Source organism: Clarias gariepinus, chromosome 17 (genome assembly GCF_024256425.1).
Source record: "Clarias gariepinus isolate MV-2021 ecotype Netherlands chromosome 17, CGAR_prim_01v2, whole genome shotgun sequence".
Lineage (NCBI taxonomy): Eukaryota > Metazoa > Chordata > Actinopteri > Siluriformes > Clariidae > Clarias > Clarias gariepinus.
The window spans coordinates 22,756,785-22,783,639 of NC_071116.1; the positions used below are offsets into that span (position 1 = coordinate 22,756,785).

The window sequence follows — 26,855 nt, forward strand, 5'->3', positions numbered from 1 at the left end:
AGCTGGAAAAATGGGCAAGTGTAGGTATTTCTGCTTCAAGTTAAAAACTGCATCTCTTGTGGCATATTCCAGATCTTCAGGGATCAGGACCTACTGAAAGTGATCCAAGAAAGGAAAACCTGTGAACTGTCGACAGGTTCCTGGATGGCCAAGGGCTCACTGCTGCACGTGGGGATTAACATCTGGCATGTATAGTCAGATCCAATAGAGAGCTAATAGAGCTCAAATTGCAGGAAAAGGTTAAAGCTGTTTCCAATAGAAAGGTGTCAGAACATACAGTGTATCAATGGTTTGTTGCGTAGCCGGAGACCGGTCAGCGTGCCTAACCACCTACAATGGGCATGTAAGGATAAGAATTGGTTATCCAATGAGCATGGTCGAGATAAATCACATACAGTATTCTTTTTCATCATGTAGATATCTCCAGGGTCAAGGCTTCGATTCTTACTGGTGTTTCAAATTCCCCATAGTGTGTAAGTGAGTGTGCACAAGTGTGCCCTGTGATGGATTGGCACCCCGTCCAGGAGGTAGCCTGCCTATTGCCCCGAGTCCCCTGGGATAGACTCCAGGCTTCCCATCCATTAAAGTCCACATCCATGTTTTCGGGCTATCCTATCACAACGCCAACCACAAAAAGTGTCATGCATCTGATTTTCAAGGAAATTTTTTAATTAGATAATGTCTCCAGGACTTTCCATCAGATAATCACCACTTAAAATCCAGCGCTGGACAAGAGACGATTTCCTCATGAACAGTGAGTGTCTGTTTTTCTGTTGTTTTGAAACTCAAACCAGTCTCCACACATTTCTAATCAGTACCATTTTATAGATTTATAGCACGCACTTCCTCAAGTAGAGATAAAATTATTTCCTGGCTTAAAGGTTTTTTTTTTTTTTTTCCAGAGTGATGTAGATTAAAGCTGCAGTGAGTGAGGTGACAACAGAAATGAGCACGAAAAAAAAAGCTGCGAGATTCCAACAAGCAAGATAGAGTGTCAAATAAAGGAAGAATGAACTTCTGGTGCTGAATGTAAAAAAATTCTATTAAAGCACTAAAGCAGAGATATTATTACTTTATGTTCTATAGCTAAAAAAAAAAAAAGAGGAAATAATAAAAGGGTACAGAGTGTCACCGGCTCAATAGACTTTAAATGAAGGGACGTCATGGCAAAGCACATTATAGCAAAGCAAAATGACTCGAGCTAAAGCAACGGCAATTCCACGATTCATTTGTAGTGACAAGGAGTCATTTAATGCAATGGTCATTACCTTCTGAGTTATAAATCACCCCAGGGAAATACTGGTTCTCAGTCACGCCATAGACTAAAACTTTATTTCTGAAAGATTGGAAGTTTTACTCCTGACGATGGATGACCAGGAGTCTAACTGGGAGTCTAATCCACAGGGTGGGAAGGATGGCTTCCATCTCCTAGACTGTCAATCAGAGCTATGGTGGGATTTAAGGCTTGAGAATCAATGTCATAAAGGATTGAACTGTGGGATTGATCCACCATGTAGCCTGCACAGAATTCGTCAAATTATGAAAAAAGTGAAATTTGGCTAAACTTTTTGCTGAGGGAGAGCTACACATAAGGAAGTTTTAATAGATTAACAATAACCCAGAAGTGTATTTTCCATTAATAGGAAAAGATCACAGCTCAGCTAATGTGCGTTATGCAGCAGGTGGAGGGGATCAGGACGAGTAATGCATCTTGTACTCACAGCATCGAGTTTTGATGTTACATTTAACGATACATCTCAAATACAAATTTCTTTTTTGGATGTAAAAAGTTGCTCAGACTCAATCACTCATTCCATCGTAGGGCACAAACACATACACACTCATACGCTCATTCACACACTACGGGCATTTGGGTGGTGGAAGGAAACCAGAGCACCCAGAGGAAGCACGGGGAAAGCATTCAAACTCCATGCAAACCGATCCAAGCCGAGAATCGAACCCAGAACCAGAGGGTGCAAGGTGACAGTGCTAGCCACTAAGCCACCTGATGTATTCTAATGTGTCTCAGTCTTTGAATTTAATCCCGAGCTGTAAACTAAGAGAAGAACGAATCTTAAATTCAGTAAACAAATACGAAAGCTCTGGACCCAAATGTGGATTTATTCAGACCATCACTCTATCCTGCCTGTTACACAATTATCACTGTAACATCTAAATATCTAAAAATTATCTTAGCTTGCATCTGATGAAGATTGCAATACATTTACAGGGTGCAGAAATATAAATAGGTTCATGATTACGTTTAAATAACAGCAAACAAAGAAAGAACCAGTCCATGAATGGGACAGACAGAAGCAGAGAGCTGTAAAGAGTGAGAGAGAAAAATGTTTCCGAACATAATTTGCTCATTTAAAAATAAATAATGGAGGCTCGTTAAATAACCCAACTCACAGGAATGAAAATACCAGGAGCTACTCAGATGGTTTCAAATCTGCAGCGGAAAGCAATATTTTTGTGTCTTATTTGCTGAAACTGAACCCTTTTCAATGGCTCTGTGTCACATCAAAGACTTTACTGCCTCCTTCTCATTTCTCTACACAGAAAAAGTTCAGAGAGGTTTATGGGAAAATGTAGCAAAATTTGAACAGCTTTGTACTACTGCCAATATACAGTACAGTACAGCAATTATATGTATATACCTTATTATACGTTCTTTGATTAGTATTGACTTTGAAAATGTTATATAAGGGGCGTTCAAGTCAAACCGGGACTTGTGAAATGCCTGATTCTTGCAAAATCAACAGATAACTTTTCACCAACTTGCGGATTGGAACGACAGTTTCTCAGTAAAACGACTAGCTGCGCTTTCTATCTTACTAACTTTAAGAATGATGGAAAAAAGATGATGGTGAGGAAACAACTATTAACGGTTGTTACAATATACAAGAACAAGAATGAGCTCGTACTGTGGTTTTTCCACAATATTAAATATGACTAGAGATGAAACGTATGCGATCTTGTTCTTTAATTGATGAAATATGTAGTCATTGGCAAATTGCTGTGGAATAAGAGGAATAAGCCATGTTTGTGGATCAAAGCAGTGTTATGTCACATTCATAAGCCCAGTTGTATCCGATAGCTACTGTATACAGATGTAAGCATTTAGTAGAGATGGGGGAAAAATATTGATTTAATTATGAATCGCGGTTCTTTTGTATGCTGATGCTTCGAAACACTGACCCCGAAACTAATTTTTTATACATTTATAATAGAGATGCACCACTGATTGGCCAATGACTGGAATTGGTTGGTTTTCAGCTTGATCAGCCATGACATGATATACCTCAGATATAACTGAGTCTGTGCAGAGTGCACAGGAAACATAATTTTATGGTGTAACATCTTCAATAGTCATGCATATTTAAAAGCCACCAATCAGCCTTTTTCTTTGAACTCTAAACAAATTAATCTCAAACCCACTCATCTCAAAACATCACATACGCAAAAAAGTCACAAAAATCTCATACTTTTGAGGTATATGAGGCGGTAAAATGTCTCAGTTTCTTTATATTCCTACAGGTGGTGCCCTCTTAACTATTCACACATTGGCATCCTGTGTTTATTTGCTAAGTTTGTTTAGAAATAACAATTTTGGTGAATTACATACTAGAGATACAGTACGTGCTGCTCAGTAACTCCTGCATTTGAAGTCACAGCTTGTATGGTTTAAATGCTGCCCTTAGTTATTAAGTGAGAAAACGTAGGTGTGGGTTACATTTAATTACTGTTCAATTCAGTTGTGAAGCTGTTGAATTAAACTAAATGTATAAAACTTGTCATCTGGTACTCTGGCCCGTTCCAGTCATGTCCCTTTAATTTCCTTTTTTTAAAGATTTAGGATCTTTAAATTTTAACAAAATCAGAAAAAAAATGTTATATCAAATTGAGATATTTATAAAATCGTGATACAAGCAGAATTGTGATGTAAAACAAATCGGCACCAAGGTATCGTGATAATATTGTATCATGTGGTCACTGGTTTTTTCCCTCCGTAGCAGGTAGAGTCTCTTTTTTAAAAGATGCAGATGGTGTCAGAAAGGCGCTCAGTGCCTGATCTCATACTGGCTGTATGATCAATAGCTGGTGAATGGAAATTAAAGCGACATGACTGAAACGGGCCAGAGTACCAGATGACTAATATATAACACTCACCCATCTTTTCCAAATCTGTTTCCAATGCACCTGCCATGTTCCGCCATTTGGAATCTCACAGGATATTAAGTTTAAATCCTAATAAAAATGTAATTGCACTCGATTGTATTGCACAAACTTTACAGACTTTCAGAAAGCCTGCCCAGTTTCCCTAACCACTACATTCGGTGTGGAGAATGCCTGTAAACATTGAAGTTTAATCTTTATTTGTCTTTTTTTTTTGTGATAAAATGAGTCAACACTTCCAAGTTGTCTGTTAGAGGCTCAATGCTGTGGGGATTTATTCATTAGAATTAAAGCACCACAATAAACTCACCATCTGTTTTCCAGAAAATCCAAATGATTACAAGATACAAAGGACAAATAAAACCAAGAGAACAACTGGTATTTAGGAAAGAATGTCACTTTTCACGATGGTCGTCACGCCTAATGAATTTCACTGGTTTATAGATCAACACTATCGGTGAGAATTTCTATAAGTGTAAATGCCTCATCATAAACACTTATGTAGTATGAATATGTAGTTCCCTTTCTATTTTATATTGTGTAATATGAACTATTTATATACACTCACCTTGTTTGACCCCTTTTCGCCTTCAGAACTGCCTTAATTCTACGTGGCATTGATTCAACTGTTGAATGTACCAGAAATGTTGGCCCATATTGATAGGATAGCATCTTGCAGTTGATGGAGATTTGTGGGATGCACATCCAGGGCACGAAGCTCCCGTTCCACCACATCCCAAAGATGCTCTATTGTGTTAAGATCTGGTGAATGTGGTGGCCATTTTAGTACAGAAATTTGAAATGATTCGAGCTTTGTGACACGGTGCATTATCCTGCTGGAAGTAGCCATCAGAGGATGGGTACATGGTGGTCATAAAGGGATGGACATGGTCAGAAACAATGCTTAGGTAGCCCGTAGCATTTAAACGACGCCCAATTGGCACTAAGGGGCCTAAAATGTGCCAAGAAAACATCCCCCACACCATTATACCACCACCACCACCAGCCTGCACAGTGGTAACAAGGCATGATGGATCAATGTTCTCATTCTGTTTACGCCAAATTCTGACTCTACCGTTTGAATGTCTCAACAGAAATCGTTAATCATCAGACTAGGCAACATTTTTTCCAGTCTTCAACTGTCTAATTTTGGTAAACTCGTGCAAATTGTAGCCTCTTTTTCCTATTTGTAGTGGAGATGAGTGGTACCTGGTGGGGTCTTGTGCGTGTTGTGGCTTTACAAATGCTTTGCTGCATACCTCGGTTGTAACGAGTGGTTATTTCAGTCAAAGTTGCTCTTCTATCAGCTTGAATCAGTCGGCCCATTCTCCTTTGACCTATAGCATCAACAAGGCATTTTCGCCCACAGGACTGCCACATACTGGATGTTTTTCCCTTTTCACACCATTCTTTGTAAACCCTAGAAATGGTTGTGCTTGAAAATCCCAGTAACTGAGCAGATTGTGAAATACTTGAATTTACAAAATTTCTATTTCGCCCTGCCTTGTCTTTGCAACTTTTATTTATTTATTTTAATTGAAAACCATTACAATACGCTGACATTTATCGATTACATTAAATTAAAGTGCAGCTGGATTTTAAAATCCCACAGACTGGACAGTAGTTTCTGCTGTAACATGAAAGGTTTATTTTAAAGTTCCCATATTTTACTATTTCATTAACAAGTTTTTTTTCCAAAATATTTCCTTCCAAAGTGTGTTCGTTAACGCCTGTTCTGCGTCAGCCTTATTTTTCAGAATCGGAGGTTGTTTCTGGTAAAAAAAATTTGAAAGGCTTGTTTTTAAAGTTAAATACTGTAAGTACAAAAATAGAAAATGAAAAAATCCAAAAAGCCGGGAACGCTTTTTCCCCTTACGGTTTTTGATTAGTACACACACACACTGGAGACTCATCTAAATGTTTAAACATGACTACAAAGTAAATTTTTGCATAATAGTTCCCTATAATGGTTTCAATAGAAACACCACATAGAAGGACCTTTACAGATCATGACAAAACGCTAGTGCTGGGCAAACCAGGCGCAACATACCAGGAAGTATAATAGTTAAAAATAGTTGCTGTCATTACAAGTCCATTGCCCAATCAAAGGTAATGAGGTGCTTTAAAACAAAATGAACTGATGCAAGTGAAAAACACTCCTAACAAATGACTGAACTTCTAATGAGAACGGGCAGGTCATTTCTCTTAAGCGTTTAATTCAAAGCAACAGCTTTTCTGTAGCTTGTTTTTTTTTTCTTCCTTTCTTGAATTCTGTCGACTCTAATCACCATCCCTGAGCAATTTGTAGGCTCCAATTACAACGAAAAGCACTCATCTCTGAGATTCTATACGTACACACTGCTGAGGCCTCCGTGTCAAACCGTGTTTGACTCGCCATCACGACAAAGTCGCGCATGCTAGTGCCTGATTCCGATATTTCCACGTGGAACGTTTTCTTTGATAGCACCAGATGTGTCATCAAAATTACAAATGATAGTCAACCCAAAGGGGACGAAAATCCCTTTAATATTTCATCTGCAACTACTTCTTTTTCATATCAAGTATCGCATTGCCAAGCCACAAGAGTCAAACCGAACGGAAAAGAAGAAGCAATTTTTGGCTGCTATTATTCATGCCATGTCAGCCATCAAAAGTCCAGCGGCAAAATGAGACAGAAATCCTGTCATCTGAGTCGGAACGCTCAAAAAAATAAAAATAAAAAGGTCCATCAGTGAGGAGAACAAATTAAATGTCTTTTTTTTTTTTTAGGAAAAACATCAACCAGCGGTGATTAATTTAGTGTGATTAATTTACCCTTTAAACATTAAGGCACCAATAATAATTAAATAACATTAAAAAATCATCTTCTCTTTTCCCTGAGCAATGTGTCTTGTTCTTTCTCCTTTCTTTTTTTTTTTTTTTTAAATACATCTGGAACTGAAGAGCTCTTTGTTTGTCCGTGTTTGTTCTGCTATTTGAGGCCGTGCGCCAAAACGTCTGAGCTCGCAAGGATTCCTTAACATGACGGATTACGAAAAAAAGAAAACGACTCATTACTAGTAGGTCACGTCTCACATCGGCTCATTTTTTTTGCGCTTGATTTTTACGGGCCGGCTCAGCAGCGGCCAATGAACATATTAAAAGCAGATGAACTTCAGAAGGATAACCCCAGTTGGAGACCGAGAACAGAGTGTTCCAGAACGTGAATCATAGTTGGACATACAAAAAATAATAATAATAATTTATATATATATATATATTATATTAGTACTATAGCTTTGAGAGTTTTGGGAAGGACACCCATAGCGCGCCAAAACTGGAAATGAAATCCTGGAGTTATGTAGACAAGTGCGTCTGAGACGAGAAGAGGTGAAGGGTCGTCAAGGATTCAGAATATAAGGTGATGGCATGTTAAAAAAGGCACCATGAGGCTTCTGTTCTCTTTCAAAAGTGCTCACGTGAAGTGCTTTAATTATGCGCGGTCATTGACGGCATGACTTTCTGCGTGATGAGCGAAGTGCACAGAGGTAAAAGCTTAAAAAGACCATCCACGTTAATGCATTAAACATAACTTCTCTGTACAAAAGGAAATAAAGGATTCAAAAAAATGTTTTTTTTTTAAAACAGCGATGCCCTCGCCATTTGCCTGAGGATTCAATGAATGTGGAAATGAATTAAAAGGACAATCCTTTTGTGGCAACAACTTTTCAGCTTCAATCTCTGCTATCTGGGTCTATTTTTTAAAGCTAATCTCAGCCAGGCAGAGGGAGGCTGGCTGCGTGAGATTGAGAGGAAGGACGAGGCGGTTGTGCCATGGCCGGCTTCTCAGTATTCCAGCCACTGATTTGAATGTCAGCAGTGATAAAGGAGGCTTGAGGGCTGAGGATGAGGAAAAAGGAGGGGGGACTAATCGCAAACTCTACCCTTGCTCGCCTCAAAGCCCTGGAGAGCATGTCAGATTTTAAACCCGCATTGTGGCCTGCTAGACATCGGTCCATCACATTCTCTTCTTCTGTCCTAAAAAAAAAAAAAAAAACTCAGCTGAACTTAATATGAGGGGCGTTCAAGTTAAACCGGGACCGGGTAATGAAATTTCTAGTGGATAAAAGCATCAAACTGATTGATATTTACTTTAAGCACAGACTCATAGCCATAACAAAACATTTAAATTGTGTGAACGTGTTAAAGAAGGTCATATGTTCAAATAATGGCAGAGCGCACTTCGGTCATTTCTGTGAACATTTACCCGGTGGAACACCTTATCCTTAAAAATCTATAAATACTTATCCCCAACTTGTGCACATAACACCACTTGCACATTACAGGAACTCATCAGGGAGTTACATCCTCCCACATCCTCCACACAGTAATGACCTTTCCATATGTTTGGGCTATTAAAGGAGTTCCTGGGAGGCCAGCGTTTCAGACGTGAAGTATACTGAGAAAACTTTCTACCTTTCTACTTACCTTTCTAAGTGCATTAGTGCAGCAGGGGGTTATATGGAGACCTAAAGGTAGCTTTCACTCGTTGTACTGCTATTCTGCACAATCAAAAGTCCCAGTCTGACTTGAACGTCTGTGTAGAATCTAATATTAAATGTTAAAAGAGTTACACAATCTGTAATGGTTATTTTGTTGTTTTTTCATTAGCATTATCTATTTATTTACGTAAATTTTATTTGGCACTCAAAGTTTGGATTAAAGACTGGTTCAAATATTAATATATCCCTTTATTTCTTTATTTCTTTATTTTTATTTTCACCGATGGAGAGCTCGAATGATTGACATCTTTCTTTCCCGTTCTTGGCGGTCCACTTACCTCCTGCCCGCTTCAGAGCTCGCTATGTGCTGCAGATTGACTCTGCATCTAGAAAGCTATCAGCTAAAGTTTGCCCGGTGAATGTCAATCACGCGTTCCTGCTTTCAAACGCTCTCGTTCTTTTTAAGTGGGTGCATAAAAGTTACATGTTTATACACCGTCTCGTATGTTTATGCACAGCCGATGCAACCGATGCAAGAAGAAAAATATCACTTCCTGAAATAAACCAGTGGACCATCAGACAGGAATACACATCCAACCTGAGAGCGGAGGTGCAGTACAAGTATATTTATATTTATAGAACCCTGGGATTTATGAAAAAAATAAAAAATAGTTCTTGTTTGTGCATGGAGTTTGCATGTTCTCCCCGTGCTTGGTGGGTTACTTCCAGGTACTCCGGGTACAATAACGTATGGATGAACAAGCTAACAAATAAACACAATTTGAAAAATTGAGGATTTTTATTGTTTGAGGTTGAGTTACGTTATTTAAGTTTCTACATTTAAGTTCTTGTCAATTGTTGAGTCTTAACTGATTATAATAAAAGAAACCTTTCATGATTCGCAAATAACTTAAAGAAAAATACAACAGTAATTTGAATAAACGTGTGTAATAAAATGCATTCTACAAATCCAAGTTGCAATTGATTCGATTTGATTCGGTTTGACTGCGATTTTCAATTCGAATCAACTCAATGGCACTAATGTTTATTGTCTGGTTCGTCTCAAGCAGCTAAATTGCTTACGGGGTTTAAAGTATTAAAAACTACTAAATATGTCTAGCATGTATTAACATGATGTGTTACCAGTGATGTTTATTTTTGAAATGTAAACATGAATGAAACGCTTCACTTCGCAGGCTGATTGTAGCCCATGACATGACTGTGAGCCTCAACTGAGAGATCAGTCGTGTCTTTGCTTTTACATGAGACGGCTGGGATACTCCTCTCAGATCAACACCCGTGTCGTTACTACACATGATGATTACGGCACATTCTTGTTGTCCACATTTACTTTAAACAGCCATCGTCTGCCTTCACACATCCTTGCCAAACACTCAACAGGTAGCACACAGAAAAAACATACAAAGCCTGAAACTGAAACTGTGTGTGACAGGATGGTTATGGACGTTCCACCTGAGCTGAAGCAGACCGTATCCATGTTTCAACAGTTCACTGGGTTTTTGACGAGGGACTCGGAGTGCAAACCTCTTCGGCATCGCTTTCTGAACTCAGAGGAAATGAGGCTCCGCTCTCCGCCCTCCATGGAGTCTCTATTGCTTGGATAGCGCTTCAAAAAGCATAGTGTTTGTCCTAACCAAAGATCTGCACATGGACAGTTTGGAATTAGGCCTAATGCATTTTTAAGTGATTTCAGCCAGGCATTTTCCCCCTCAGCTCTTCTTTTATCTATTCACATAGTGTTCATCTCATAGTAAGTGAAAAGTTATTTTCAGCTGCTCGTTTTACAACAATGAAACGGTGACATTAAGAATGAATGAAAAGAGAAAGATGTAGAAACTAGCACATAGAAACTTTGTTCATTTATTCTCAACAAATCTTTCTGATCTGCATCCACACCAGAATCGTTTCTGATTACCTGTCACCTCCGCACACTGTTCCTGTTCTGCCATTCACTTACACATGTAGATTTGCATTCCATGAAAGCAGGAAGGAAAAAAAAAATAAAAGGAAAGCAAAAACAGATTAAGAAGTACAAGAAAGAAAGAAAGAAAGAAAGAAAGAAAAAGAAGGAAGGAAGGAAGTGTCTAAAAAGTTACAAAAAAACACATTGTAAATAAAACAAGAAAAAAAATAGCAAGGTAAAAAAAAATGTAAAAAAGGAGGAAAGAAGTTGATAAGTAAGAGGAGTCGATGCATACAGTGCAGTGTGTGTGTGTGTGCGTGTGTGTGTGTGTGAATGAAAGCTGCTAATCGGTCAGCTATAAACCTATTACATTAAACTGAGATGTCCTGTAACTAAATCACAGTAATAAAATCTCAAGCTTCAAACTGTTTTTTTTTTTTACCGTACATTTAGTCCCAAGATATATTTTAGTCATAAACTGCGCGCTGACGCATCTCCAGTCGCATCTCCAGTCGCATCTACAGACAAACTGCAGCCTTGGAGCACAAAGACCAAATCCAAACAAAGCACTAAAAACTGTTTACATCCGTTTCAAATAATTTACCAATGCAAAGTGGAGGAAGAGCGTCATCTTTCTCCCTCCCGCTCGTATGTTTATAGAGAACGCAGTCACTTAGTTGGCTCTATTTATTACCTTAGCCTTGAGAGACAGTTTTATACCGCACGCCTGACAACAATTCTAATAAACACACTTCACTTGCTGCTGCTAGACTGAGTGCCATACAGCAGCGAAGAAGAGAAGCAGCTTGCACACGTTCCACAGATAACAACGCAAGAAAAGCTGGATGATGATAGAGGTATTGGGGATAAACTGATGTGTGATATGGGAAAAAAAAATAAGTTTTTGTAAAAAAAGGGATGGATAAACAATACATGAAAAAATGACTACATTTGGCACAATTAAAAAAAAGTTTGAAAGGGATGATAACAGTAAAAGAAATACACAAATGCAAATTAACGACAATATTTTGTTGTTACTGAGAGTACTAGGGACGGGAAACACCAGGGAGCACCCGATGAGATGCAATATTATGACAATACCTAGGAGCTGTTTCGATTTGTATTGAAAAGGAAAGGAAAGGAAAGGAAAAGCAGATTAAACAAATTAACAAGTATGAGAAAGTGAATACAAAAAAAGAAAGAAAGAGAGAAGTTCTGGTGAGATAGTTGAAGGGAATGAAAGAAAGGAAGGAAGATTGGAGGAAAATAATAGGAAGAAAAGGAAAAACAGATAAAACAAATAAAGAACTACAAGAAAGTGAATAAAGAAAGAAAGATAGGATTTCATTCAGGAAGCGAACCTGGCCAGGAATCGAACCCAGACCCTGGAGGTGCAAGGCGACAGACAACTACTACACCACAGTGCCGCCATGCAAACATATAGACGTTTTTTTTTTTTTTTTTAAGTGTGGATACACATGACCATATATGGATGAAATAACATTGATATGATAATTATAAAGATATCCATTGTGTTTGTGATATGCCTGCATTAGTTTGATTAGTTTGCCTATGATTATTTTACCGCAATTAATTAAAACATTCTCAGACATGAAACGTACTCTGAAGCAGTCTTCTACACACTAAAAGTTTTTTGTTATAATTTAAATACTATAGGACTGCAGAAAAGGCAATAGAAAAATAATCACAGCAAGAATTATATTGTTATTGGTATTGTTATAAGTTGATTAATATGTACTGACATTCATTAATCTTGATTAAAGATCAGGTGCTAACAGCTAAGTTCGGTTCCCATAAGAAAAGTAACTACGACGTATACCATAGTATATACTATAGTATATAGTACTTCTGTGGTACTTCAGACATTACCATGCTAGGCACCATAGACTACCAAGTTAGATACTATGGCACTTCAAAGTGTACCATGTACCACCATACATGAGATTATACATAAGATTTATTACAGTATTACAACTTTTCATTCTAGTTTCCCTCCATTTTGTTCTAACTCACTTCATGTCCTAATGCCAGCGCTCAGTGTTAGCATGAAACAGTTTTATAAAGCACTCATACGATTCGTTTAATTAAGTTTAAGAGGTCTCTAAAACGATCGACATCTTTTTATAAAATCTTCACAGAAACACTTTCTTTGCTGCTGTTCTGTTATTCTTACCACAGCATTAAAACACATCCAGTTTAAAAATATTTTCTAAATCTCGCCATGTTTGTTGTTTGTTTGTTTTTTGTTTTTTACAGAATCAGTTTGACACTGAACAATATTTTACTGATGTAGTTCATGAGATTCACACTGTGAGCAAGATATTGAGTTCAGATTTTAGCTGCATGTAGGCTACTGAGTTCTGCTTTTAGCAACTAGCAGCATAGTGTTGTGATTATTGTTGTGGTTATTTTGCAAGTTTATTGGATATACATGGTTTTATATATAATACATTGATTATATACGATTTAACAATATTTTTTGTGTGTTATTTTTAACAATTATCAGGGAATTAAGTATTTTTCTTAAGTGTTAGCAGGCTATTAAGCTCTGTTCTTAGCTGTTAGCATGATTCAGTGGTGTCCAATCATTGGTGTATTCCTGCATCACATGACATGTACTGCATGTACCCTAGTACAGTATTTAAGTATTTTTACTTCCCTACTGCACTTAAGTATTATCTTGCTACCTTATAATTACATGTGCCAGTGCAATTATAAATAGACCAATCATGATTTCACTATATGATGAGTGCAATATGTCATGGCTGGTGAAAAAAAAAATCTGTCTCTGCAGCCACCGCCTACTTATCTACTTATCTACGTCTATCTTAAATGAGCGACTTGTTTACATGGTTAAGCTCTGTTTCTCCAGTTATCATTTAATTACTGAACGCAAGTCCAATATCTTTCTTTTTCCTTTAGTCTGTCTGTGTGTGTGTGTTGCTATCTACTGTTTTTCTTAATACTTAATATATATATAGTTTTTCTAATTGGACCGTTTTACAAGTTGCACTTGTATACTGTATGATGACCATAAGGGCTTCTTCTTCTTTAAAAATCTTTGACCTTCCCACCCTGACACATCCAATCATGTAGCAGGTGTTTGAAATCAGAAGCAGAGATAGCTATAGACCCAACCTTATTTAGACAAAATGTGTAATAGAAATCAGGTTCATCATTAATACCATGAACATGTTACAGTGACTTTTTACTTTGTACTCTATAGTTAGCTACTACAAGCCCACTGCTTTTGATTCCTAAGTGGATTTAAAGGCAGGCCCCTCCACCTGCCCAGGGACAATTTGAACATGTAGTGTGTGCTTTAAGGATATCAGATTCTCAGGACGGATCACTGAGGAAAAGACACACGTTTGTTAAGTCCTGATGCACAGCCATCCCTTTCCCCAACTCCAAGTCAGCCTAACATGTTTAAAAAACGTTTTTTGAACAAATGAACAGAAAATGTACGTCTATCTGTATGTACACGGCTTGACACCAGGCTTTAAAAAGAAGAAGAGAGGAAGAAAAAAAGTGTGGGTTTTGTAAAACAGGAAAAAAAAAGTACACAGGTAAAAAGAAACAAATCAAATAAAAAGGTTGAGTGAACTATAAATTAAATTTAAGACTTTAAAAAAGATAAAGAAAGCGGCCCACATCTGTTCAAGCCTGTATTGCAGATTGAGTAATGAATCTTCTAAAGGTACAAACAGGACATAATATCTCTGAGCCAGTGGGCATGGGTGAGTGACGTGGTGACCTTCCACTAAATAAAAGAGAATTTCTGGCCAGACGGCATGCAAAAGATGCAATAATGGACATTTCGCTGGGTTTAAATGCTTATCCTCCTCTCCAATGATGCCATTTTGAAGTTTGGTTCCAGATCGTCATTCGGCATGTGAGACAGGGTTTGAAAGACATCCCTCCGAAATGTTTCCAAATTACGTAAGGCATTGCATATAGGCGAGAGAAGCCTTGCCACCTTTACATTCATCACAGCAGGTATCAACATCTGGGCAAAAGTGAGGGAAGCGACCCCCCTGGAGAGCCAGTAGGAATCCTGGACGTGTGGAGAACATGCAAAACTCCATACAGAGAGTAAACCAAGTTCAGGACTGATACAGAGCACTACGAAACACAAGCCACTATGCCAGTCGTGTAATAAAATATTTGTTAGAAAAAATCTAATGAAGTTGAAGAGCTCACGAATTTCTGATTTGAAATGACAGCTCGGAGGTTGACAAACTTCACAAGGCGGTACAGTATTAATGATTCCGTCCATATGGCAGGAAAGCCGAAACTGGCGAAATGAGAGCTGGGAAAAGGTAAAGTCGCACATTTAGCTCGTAAAGCAGCTTAAAAAGTTGTGCGCTGTGCATCCTAATACATCCATTACAACCCTTTTGAGAAGGCAGATGTGCCTCAGGTTGACTTCTGTGACCGGATTGAAATTTGTGACAGCACACACACACACACACACACACACACACACACACGCACACATGCATGCATGCACAGACATCCACAAATGTGCACGCACATGAAGGTATGCTTATAGAAGATAAGGGTAGTGTCGAAGGCACTGTATCAGCACAGACAGCCTGATGTAAGCCTGTTCTCTGCATTTCTCTCCCTTTTTCCCTGCCTGTCTGCTTCCTTCCCGCTTTATTCCTCACTCGCCTCCACAGCCTCTGTCTATTCGTTGCCTCTTTTTCTGTCAGATTCTCTCTTTCTCCTTCAAAAAACCATCCCAGCTGCCTTACCAAACTGAAGTTGCTGTCACTGAAGCCTTAGCAGGGCGCACAGCGGCAAAGTCAGCAACCTTCACTGTTGCCTACATAAACCCAGCTTCTATCTGCGCAAACGGGGAGCACACACACACACACACACCAGAAGATTTGTCAACTATATTTAGCTCAGGTCGACGATAAGAGCTGCAGGAGCCAGCAGCTCTTATCGTCGAAGGATGACACCCTTCTACTTATAAGTAGAAGGGTGTCAGACTAAGGTTGAGTTCGATGCAATCTGGACTCTGATGCCTAGACTCGATGCCAGGCAGTCTGGGAGGCGGCTACGGGTAGGATGCCAGGGTCGAGTCATTGAGAGATCATGATGTATAGATAAGCTGTTGCCAGGGAAACTGCATCACAAAAAAATATGGTGTGGTTATTGGGAGGCTATTGGGGCTCAGAAGGGAAAGGAATGTGGGATGAGATATCTAGCGGCCGCAAAAATTTCCAGCCACATAGATAGATTTTATTCTCGCCAAATCGGTCTACTGAGCAGGTCTCTGGCGTGTACCTTCTCTAAATTTAAATAACAGGGGAGGAAAAGACTTTTCATAAATTTGTCATTTCGGTCACCCTGTCTGGTCAGATAAGCAAACTGTCAACACGGCTCGTTCAAAAATAAAGTCAAAGACAAAAACACATTGTTTAGAGATGACTAAATAGAGAAGTATGTGTTTATCCCTCACCTAACATGTCTTTTCTGTTCTGTCGCGCTAGTCTAATGTGTTAATGTGAAGCCGCTTTAGACTGGCTTATTTATAGCCATAAATCACAAGCGGTTAATCATTGTCGTGTCCCGTGCTGACTGGACATGGATTCCAAGCCTTGGTCATGTTACATGTCATAAGCATGAAGTTAACGGACATGACAAAGTTCATTTTTACTAAAGTCTGATGTGTACCATATTGTACTGTACATACATCACTTAGTAAATGGAATCTGATTCTGCATTTTCAGTTACTTTTAATTAATACCAGATCATAAATATAAATAGCATTTATATTATAATATGCAAAAAAGGAAACACAAGTGTACTGTATATTTCACATTGACGTCCACTCCTCTTTATATTTTACTGTGAAAGTAAGAAACAGACTTTCTCATATATTTTAATGTAATACTTCTCCAGGAGTCTTCTCTGAAGCCTCTTGTTTCTAGCAAGTTTTTGTCTGTTTTTGTTCTTTGTTTGTTAAGCCACACACTGACCTATGAACCATTCAAGCATAAAAAAGGAAAAAAAATAAAGCTTTAGGCATAAACCAGTGAGAAACAGGTGCAGATGATGACCGATTATTATTATTATACTCCCGATGCTGAATGCTGAGTGAGTAGAACGGACGAGAGGGGAAATGAGGTTGCTGCTGAGGTTATAACATTAACAAGTCATTTTTAAATTATTAGTATCTTTAGGCACTATCCAGAACATCTGTTCCCAGATTTTTTATCTAAATCATTCAATTTTATTTAATATGAAGAAATGAGGCGAGGCTCAAGACTTTTGCATAGTACTGAATGTTTTGTTGTATTACGAAAAAGAAGATCAACAGTCTTAGAATGCATAATGTGACATGCTCACCAGAAGCAGACCAAAGACTGTTGGGGCTAAAAGATTTTATTAAAACCTCGACTAAAAGCCACTAATAAAAGGACGGATTACAGGATTATAGGATGATGTGAAACTCAGAGGGGAGCTACGTGACCTAGTGTTCGTCATCTCAAGATCTGCATAGAGAGAACACATTACCATTGCTGTCTTTTATAGATTTCAGCAAAGGGTTCATCTTGTGCAGTGTGCAGAAAATCGGGAGTGGCTCCCTGCTGACATGAACGAATGCTGTAAGTTCTGTTACATATAAAAAAGAAAACGAAAATCCTTTAAAATAAATGGATGTCTATGGGAGAGTGCCACTGGAGAGGTCATTTCTGTAATGTACATTGTTTACCTGTCTAGGTTTTGGCATGTGTGGTGGTATATATGGTCTAAGGCTTATTTAAGCCATAAGGACATTTTACATAAAGAATTTCGATAAGCAATAGAACCGAGGTCAAGAGTACGCTCATTTCTCAATCTTAATGGATGCAGGGCATACCATGAGAGTATTAATGTACGGCATGGTTTTCCATGAAAGATAAAAACAGGTGGCTGCTGAGGATGGTTTGGTCAATGAGGACAAACAAGATCCTATAGTGCCCCCTAGTGGGCTTGCTTTTTTTTTTTTTTTTTATCCTCCAAACCACTTTACAGTAGGTGTTGTGCTGTGCCGGGGAGAGAGGAAGAAAAGTGTGCTTGGTTTGCGGAGATGAGAAAATTAGGAAAGAAAAGTGATGCTATTTATTAGACCTTTAAAGTGACAGAAGAAACGGATGGTATGAAATCGTTGGCGCTTTTTAATTGGCGCTCACACGCTTAACTTAGCACACCGCAAGGTACGAGGTGACGGGGGAAAAAAAACCTATTAAAACCTATTAAAGGAGGCTGGCGAGTGCACTGGCCACATCTTTATCCACAGATTAAAGAAACCTTGCATATCTTTCTTTCAGAGTTAGGACTAATTGGTACAGAGCTAAAAAAACAAAGCATCATACCTGACAGTGTGGATGAGGGTTGGAGCAGCCCATCATGGCTCCTTTATTCTCGAAGATCTAAACGGCAGAGAGGGAAAAAAGAAAGGACACTGACATTTAATTAAAAAGTAGAGTTGTGTGTGTGCGTGTGTGTGTGTGTGGTGTACGAAACTGACATTCTGGATGTACACTGCACACAAACTACACAGGAACACACAAATATGTCAGGTCAGACTGCAGTGGCACAGAGCGAACCCTCCTGTCTCCTGTCGTGCAGAGTTTTAAGACTTCCGAGACTTCCCTCAAGGGAGATATTAAAGGACTTGTGTAGGATCTGCCTCTTGTCTAGTGCACTTGATAAATATTGACTTGTCTCAAGTTAAAGTCTGTAAATCTAGGCAGCAAGACAAAGCGCATGCTCTGACGCCTTTAGCGAAGAGGAGATAACCGCCGGCCTTATCTGAACCGCCAGGAGCAGGAGCAGAGTACAGACGGCAATCGAGGAGCTCTTGAAAAAGTGGAAGAACGCAACACAGATTTTAGAGATCTTATAGACGTTTCGCCCGGTCTCAAACGAACGTCAAGCGTGCCTTAATGACCGCTCTGACATATGAACAGGTTTGACATTTAACAACTTGTCAAGGTTTCAATAATGAGTTGATCCTGACTCCATGCTGCACTGCATTTTTGATTTTTGCACATCAGCATATCTTTAGTAGGAGCGTCGCAGCCCAGATTTAAAGAGCAGAAAAGCTGCAGAGCCGAGATTGATGGTTTTGTGATTTCTGCACCACTTTTACAAGGCGCTGCGCTTTTAATTTACCGTTTTATGCCTCTAAAAAAACGACCGAACAACCTAACAAGATGGCTTCGAGCAGCACTAATATCAGTCACAGCTCTACCTCGTCCAGTCCGCAACTATATGTTTAGTTCCTAGTTTATCCTCACAAGCTAAATCAGCTTAACCCTGGACGTTTTATGAGCTTTGGCAGGCTTCAGAGAGCGTGGCCGTTTTGCCGTGGAGACTCTAATATGCTGAGGGAGCCCGGAGGAACACGTCGCACCGCTGCGCGTCGATCGGGCCTGAAAAGTCCTCGCTGAGAAGCCAGCTCCCAATTGATCCAATTAGTAAAGATGAGGAAGTCTGCGGGAGGGAGCCGGGGCTAATGGCGTCTCCCGCTCAGCCTGGCTGTTTTAAACACAGATCGTTATGGAAGAAGAAAAGCTACAGAAATGACAAAGATGCACCCTGGAGGGTGACTGACTTTTAGTACAAATGTTAACAGGGTTTTCAGGGTAAGGCTAAAACTCCCAGAGTGTTTAATAATGAGGAAAGAAAACGCTCTGGGAACAAGGAGTTAAAGCTACGCTAGAGAGGGGTTTGATTGATTTTTGTTTGTTATGGCCGAGTTTAAAGAGGCTTCCAAATTAGCTGAGCCCTAAAGCCTTTATTTACAAACTAGACTGGGTTTAAGGATGAAGAAATAACAGGAAGGAAGGAAGGAAGGAAGGAGGGAAGAGAAGAAAAAAAGAAGGAAGGAAGGGAGGGAAGGAGGCAAGGGAGGAGGGAAGGGAAGGAAAAAAGAAGGAAGGAAGGGAGGGAAGGAAGGAGGAAAGAGAAGTAAAAAAAGAAGGAAGGAAAGAAGAAAGGAAGGAAGAAGGGAAGGAGGGAAGGGAAGGGAAAAAGAAGGAAGGAAGGGAGGGAGGGAAGGGAGGGGAGGAAAGAGAAAAGGGAGGGAAGGGAAGGGAAGGGAAAAAAGGTAGAAGGGGAGGAAAGAGGGAAGGGGAAGGAGGGGAGGGAAGGGAAAAAGAAGGAAGGAAGGGAGAGAGGGAAGGGAGGGGAGGAAAGAGGAAAGGGAGGGAAGGGAAGGGAAGGGAAAAAAAGGTAGAAGGGGAGGAAAGAGGGAAGGGGAAGGAGGGGAGGGAAGGGAAAAAGAAAAAAGGAAGGGAGGGAAAGAGGTGAAGTAAAGAAAGAAGGGAGGAAGGAAGGATGGAAGGGAAGGGAAGGAAAAATGAATAAAGGAAGCGAGGGAGGGAGGGAAAATCAAAGGAAGTAAAAAAGAAGAAAGAAAGGAAGAAGGAAAGATGGAATAACTTTAGTATATCTATTACTAAGCCTAAATGTTATTCCCCCCTGTACCCTATCCAACACTTTCTTTTCAAGAGTTTTTCCTCCAGAAATTAATGTATACAACAAGTTCATTAGCACTAATTACATTTGTTATAAACAGAGTTTCGGACTAGTTTCTTACCTGCACCCACGGATAGGTGGGACCCAGCTCCTGAATTAGCTCCGCCCACTTGTCGATCACCTTGCGGATCTCTTCAGGCTGCATCAACGGGAGGGTGATGTCAGACCACGGATGGAAACACATGACCTTACTGAGAGAGAGAGAGAGAGAGAGAGAGGGGGGGGGAGAGAGAGAGATCAGTAATATTTCTTAAAACATCAGGTCATTTTTATCTTTAACAGAAACCTAGTCGATTAAAGCAAAAAGAAATGGCACCCTATTAAAGACAAATGAGTTAGTGTGTGTCTATGGTAGACGGACCGCTGCAGTGGCTGAGCTGCATTACTAGAAAATTTTGCAGATTCTACAATAAGGAGGCAATCTTTCAGTATTAAGTCTCTATTTTCAGCTCTGAGCGATTCACCTTCAAGTATTGCGGCAAATCCTAAACCTGTAAGGGATTATCGCTGATTGGAATTTATACAGAAAAAAACTTTGCAAATTTGACAGAAAGTTTCAGTTCCAAAAGATTGAAAAACAAGGTCCATTGTGGTATATGTCTCATTATTTCGCAGGACATCCATACAAGGAGACCAACTGTCCTCCACTGCACAAATTGCACACGTCTTCTCTGCTCCTTAAACTTTGTATTCAGGACCAAAAGTTGGCAAAACAACACGAGCTTTGTATGGAAGATACAGGGCAGGCCACAGGAGGCTTTGCTGCACTAGCACACTCAGGCTGAGGCACTAATTGGCTTCCAGCACACATCTGATTCGGAGGAGCCTCCGGAGACTGAACGGTTCAGACTGATGTAAAGAGACACACAGCGTGTAATTTCAGCTGACGAGATTAATCAAACAGAAAGCTGGCGAAGTTTTAACTTTGGTTGTGGCTGAATAAAAGGGATATTGGTTTACAAATCAAAACAGTGGACACTGGAGGTTTGGCAGACTCACAGCACCACCTAGTGACGGTAAAAAAAAAAGCGAAGTTTGAGCGTAAACAACATTTAATACTGTATGTTTGGCGTCATATAACTTACTGCAGAATGAAACCTAAAACCACTTATCCACCAAATCTGCAGCAAAAATATACCTTACAACAACAAATATAACTTTCTTCAAAATAGTGAAATTTATCTAGGATTTCTAAATTTATCATTAAAATCACCCAAATACACGATTATTAAACCCATTCCTAGATTTTATTATTTATTATTTTTAAGCTTGACATAATCTTGCTTTATTAGGAAAAATCTGATCTAGAATAATTTCCCAATAGAATTAGAACTTTTAAAGATTGAAATGAGTGAAAACGTCTTAAAACAGGTTAAATAACTATAATATCACAATAAGCTTTTCTGAGATATCAAGAATTTTGTAATGGCATCTTTCTTTCCCTTTTCATATAAAATGTAACTACATACTGACAGGAAAAAGCTAACTGGATGTTCTTCTTATTGTTTAATAATTAATTTAAAAAAGTTTTTATATATATATATATATATATATATATATATATATATATATATATATATATATATATATATATATATAAGACACATTTATCTTTTATTACATCACTGACCATCGCTTGCAAACCTACATATCAAGATGCCTTAGGAACATCCATAACATTTTAACGCAAAACATCATGTCCAGTAATTTGTATGTTCCCCTTGTGTCACTAGTGTCACTCTGGCTCATCAGGGTGTGGCTCCGCAGGGCCTCTGGGGTTCTGCTGTGGTGTCTGGCACCAGAACATAAGCAGCAGATCCCTTGGGTAGTTTGTGCTGTGCAGGGTGGGCCCTCTTTGGATCTCACTTGTTCGTCCAGCATATCCCATGGATGCTCAATTAAATCAAAAGAGTTTGGAGACTGGTTTGGCAGTACATTGGCATTACTTGGTGCACTGGCTGTTCTGATATCATTCTTTGGTGGCCGGCTTTTATGCTGCATCGGCTTCTCTGCGGGATCGGACCGGCGGACTGGCATTTGGTCCCTTTGGGCATAGGTGAGCTTGGGTGTCTATAATCCTGTCACCAGTTTACTGATGTATCATTAATAATCAATGATAATGTGTTAAGCTTTTATGTAGATTTAAATTCTATGGCTGATCTATGTATATTATGTTACATTTAAAATTTACAGTTTTGCAAAAAAAAAATTATATATGGATATATATGGATTTCAACACTTTTGAAAAGTCTAGAAAAAGAAGACATAATATATTACGATACATATAATACAGTATAATCTTTTATAAACCCATACCGAGAGTTGTTTGTTCTGTCCCTTTTCTCGAGTAATAAAAGTCAGAATAGCACAGTTAAAAAATATAATAAAGTCATTCTTCACCACAAAAGGGAAAGAGAGCAAGCAGGATGCCTCCCAATGACCAACAAAGCCAGTGGGGTTTTTTTCTCCCTTCAATTTGTCACCCAACTGTACTATACAATATATGGACACTGCAGGGCACAGGGCATGCTACAGTACATAAAGTAAACCAGTGTGAATAAACCAGAGTAAGCCAGAACCATATCTTTTGCTGGTGTGCTAACAAACACCACCAGGCACGTTTCACCTCATTAAGGAAGTACAACACTGCTGTTATAAGTCATGACTCTATAACCTCTCGCTATTGATTTCTTTGCCCCACTGCTGCAAATTAGAAAACACAAAATCATTTAGTCTGGCTCTTTCTCTTCTGCGTGTGTCCTCTCCGGACAACATGTGAGGATTTTCGCTTTAAGCTGAGCATCAACAAGCCGAGCGAAAAAGTTTAGCACTAATGAACATACTTCTGTACGCGGTAAAGAACAGCCAAATTTCTTTATCTGATGGCACAGGGGGCGGAAAAATATAGCTGATGGAGCACCCTGACACCCTGGACAGGGTGCCAATCCATCGCAGGACAAATTAAATAACATCAAGTTTTAATCTGTTTATTGGCATAAGCCCAGCTTGTAATTCTATGCCAGAGAAAGGACAAACTTTACCAAAAAGCATGTAATGTAGAGAAAATAAATCAGAACGGAGAATTCAACAACACTGAATCACAACACTGCATGTAGACTATAAAGTAATCATGAACATTACAATAATCAACAGTAGATGACAGTTCTCTCAGTTTTACTTTTTAAAAAATTTAAAGGCAGCATTAAATTCTAAGTACCTTCAAGAAAATTTTAACCTCATCAGGATTTTGTAGAAGTAACACTGCTCCAACACTTCTGATATTTTAAAATTTAATTTTCCAATTATCCTAAATGTAGTAAACCAGTCTAGATATGGGTTTTCTCCCCAGTTTGGTCTTCTGCCAATTTTCACCCACTAGCCAGCCAACAGTAGAAAGTTCTCTCACTATCAGACTTCCTGTCTCACATCTGAAACACTGGCCTCCCAGAAACTCCTTTAATGCCGCAAACATGTGTCAATGCCATGAAGCAAAATCAGGGCTGTACAGGGGATTTGGCTTTAACTCCCAGGCGTTCCTGCAATGTACAAGTGGTGTTGGTTTATGACTGTGTGTGCGGTTCCCACAAACAGACACGCGTCTCTTCCGCAAGTTGGTGATGAGTTCTCCGTCAGGCGTTCCACTTGAAAATGTTTTACCGCTGCCACAGTCTCACCACAGTACCTAGTACTGTACATAAAGTCTTCTGTTAATGTCGATCAGTTTTATGCTTTCATTCACCAGAAAGTTTATCACAAGTCCTATAGTTTGACTCAATTTGTTAAAAAAAATATTTGTCTTTGATGTCTGTTTTGCATTAGAAAAACCTGCAATTCAAACAGGCGTGTGTGGACTGTTTATGTTGGACATATATGTTACTGGAGTAAAAGCAGTAGATTAATATTACATACCAATATATATTTTTACCAATATCATTATTTAGTGTTTGCATGTAAAACAGAAGCTTTCTCACCAAACACCTCTTGCAGGTTTGGTCTGGAACAAAGGATGATGGTCTGACCCTGTTTAACACACACACACACACACACAACACAACACAAATGAAACTTATTTATAAATGATGTACAGTATACTACTACACCAAGTGTAAAGTGCTGCAAGGTAACAGTAGCTATTGTTTCCATCGTAACAATTTTGCAAGGAGACTTATCATTGTTAACGATCCACATAAACTGATAATGAATTTTAGGTTGAAATTTTAAAAAATTTTGTTGTTTTTATGTTACTGTGAATTGCACGAAATGAAGATGTGAGATTGCGTTTATTTAGGAGATGTCAGTTGCACACTCATAAGCGTGTGTAAAAAAAATGTACTGCTCTATTTGTAAAATTTTTGAACTAATGATTTTCCTACAAGCTTGATTTTTTTTATGATATAAGGGCATTTTTCATTTAAAGTTCAAAGCAGCATGTCTTCTCTTCCCGTGGCAATGCAATGAAACAAACCCTATATGTTACCTCAAGCTCGGCCAAATACACCTGTGAAAACCCCTTTAAAATTCGTTCATTAGTTTTTAAGTGATGCGTGCACAAACAAAGACAAACAGACAAACAAAAAAATCCCCAAACCATCTTGATGTGTTCCTCTTACATCTTACGTCTCTTTTAAATATTTTATAGACACGCCAACTTTACAGTTTTATTTAGTGTATAAAGGATACACTTTTTTTGTAAGGACTTTTTGTTAACATAACAATCAGGTGAAGAAACGCTGCTACAATGTGAGGAGGGGGGGTTATAAGGTATTACCATATTTACAGTATGATACTAGCGTTACCCTAATTACGTATTGATTCTCTGTCATGTCCTACAGCTCGCTCGTGATATCCCTGATCACGAAACTAACACAGCAAACACTTTACCAGGATCTGGTGCGTCCGGCTGCAGCGCAGGGAAATCATTATCAAACAGGAACGTGCTGTCATAATCAGGATTCACCTGAATGGAAGGATATAAAAAAATATTTAAAAAAAAAATATATATATATATATATATATATATATATATATATATATATATATATATATATATATATATATATCAGTAAACATTAATATAGACTGTGATTGAATTTCAAAAGTTACAGTAATGAGTTGCATGTGATCATTACTGTAACTCCTTATCTATACCGTTATATCATGTATACAGGGTTGCGGGGGGCCTGGAGCATATCCATTTACATTACATTTACGGCATTTGGCAGACGCTCTTATCCACAGCGACTGACATTTTTGTCATTACACATCTGAGTAGTTGAAGGTTAAGGGCCTTGCTCAAGGGCCCAACAGTGAGAACTTGGTAGTTTTGGGGTTTTCAACCTCCCAATCAGTAGTCCAACTCCTTAACCACTGAGCTACCGCTGCCCAAGAGACTTAGAGGATGAGGGCAATTTGGAAACACCAATTAACCCAATTTGGAGAACATGCAAACTCCATCTAAACAAACCCGAGGCAGGAATCAAACCCAATCAAAGTGCTATCCGCTAAGCCACTGTGCCACCCATGTGATCACCAAAAGTAAATATATTGCATGGAAGATGAGAGAAGAGTCGAACAAAAACATCTACACCTTTTAAAAAACTATTCACAGGAGAGAGTAAAGAAAGGAAAAGAGAGATCATTATTTCCTTGCTTAGAGGACATTTTTATAATGAATGCAAAAACATCAGTTTTCTCAGCAGTTTCCTTTTTTTTTTTAAACGCTTCAATAAAAGTTCCCACAACGCTTATGGCTAAACTTTCATAAGAAGACTCCAAAAACTGCTCAGGTAGCAGAAGTTTTTATAAAGCGACACAGACGCAGCAGGCAATGGAGAGGAAAAGCTCAATATGGATATAATAACCTGCATTTCTAGCACTTTAAACGTGCTGTACATAAAGCGAAAATAACTGAAGTACTTTACTCACATCTGTAGTGCTTTAACCAACAAGGTTTCATATGCAAGACTCTTTAACCTTTTAAACACAAACTGTGTATCTCATCTGAGGTGTATCCCTGTCTCACATGCAGTGTTAAATTACCAGGATTGTTCCTTTATTCAGTGGGACCCTGACCGGGATAGAATTCTCAATTAAAAGATTAGACCCCAGAGTCTATAGTGTTCATGAATGTGACATTTTTTAAAACCTTATTTTAAAACATAATTAACAGTTTCAGTCAAGTCTATATTTATACATCACTAGCAAACCTAATCAGTTTCATTGTGCAGAATGTGTTATCTACAGTGCATAAGAATTTGACAGGTACAAAACAAAATAGCGCTCTCTGACGTGTGTGTTTTCAGCTGCTGTAAGTAGACAAGAAAGATAGCAGGAACATTTTAATAATATTTCACAATACATTGTAACTGCCAGAGAAACCTGAGACCCCTTGTGGTCTGTGGTATAATTGCAGAAGTAAGAGGGATTGCATCTAAAACATACAAGTATTGCATATGTAATGTTTCAAAATCTACTTGAAATACATATTCAATTCTATTCATTTTCATTATTTTATTGAATCATAACAGTTTTATTATGTAGAAGTAGAAAGTATAATGGGAATATAGGGCAGGTGCTCCTCAACACCTTAAAACAAAGTTTTTGCAGAGTGCATCATGCAAGATTACGACGCCCTCGGATATCAATCCTCTGCATTAACCCGTTAAAGTTTAGGCTTCAACTCAAATTAGCATCTCACTCTAATGAGC

The 26,855-nt window shown here is 38.7% G+C and overlaps 1 protein-coding gene across 1 annotated transcript in view; it reads right to left on the minus strand.

Annotated features, from left to right (window-relative positions):
• Positions 1–26,855, minus strand: part of galt (galactose-1-phosphate uridylyltransferase) — a 115,715-nt gene that overhangs the window by 85,542 nt on the left and 3,318 nt on the right. Inside the window, exons 3-6 of the mRNA XM_053515595.1 lie at positions 25,030–25,105; positions 24,120–24,168; positions 20,210–20,339; positions 17,979–18,035 (exon numbers count right to left, since the gene is read on the minus strand). Coding sequence (XP_053371570.1) covers positions 17,979–18,035; positions 20,210–20,339; positions 24,120–24,168; positions 25,030–25,105 — 312 coding nt within the window. The remainder of the gene's footprint in view (positions 1–17,978; positions 18,036–20,209; positions 20,340–24,119; positions 24,169–25,029; positions 25,106–26,855) is intronic.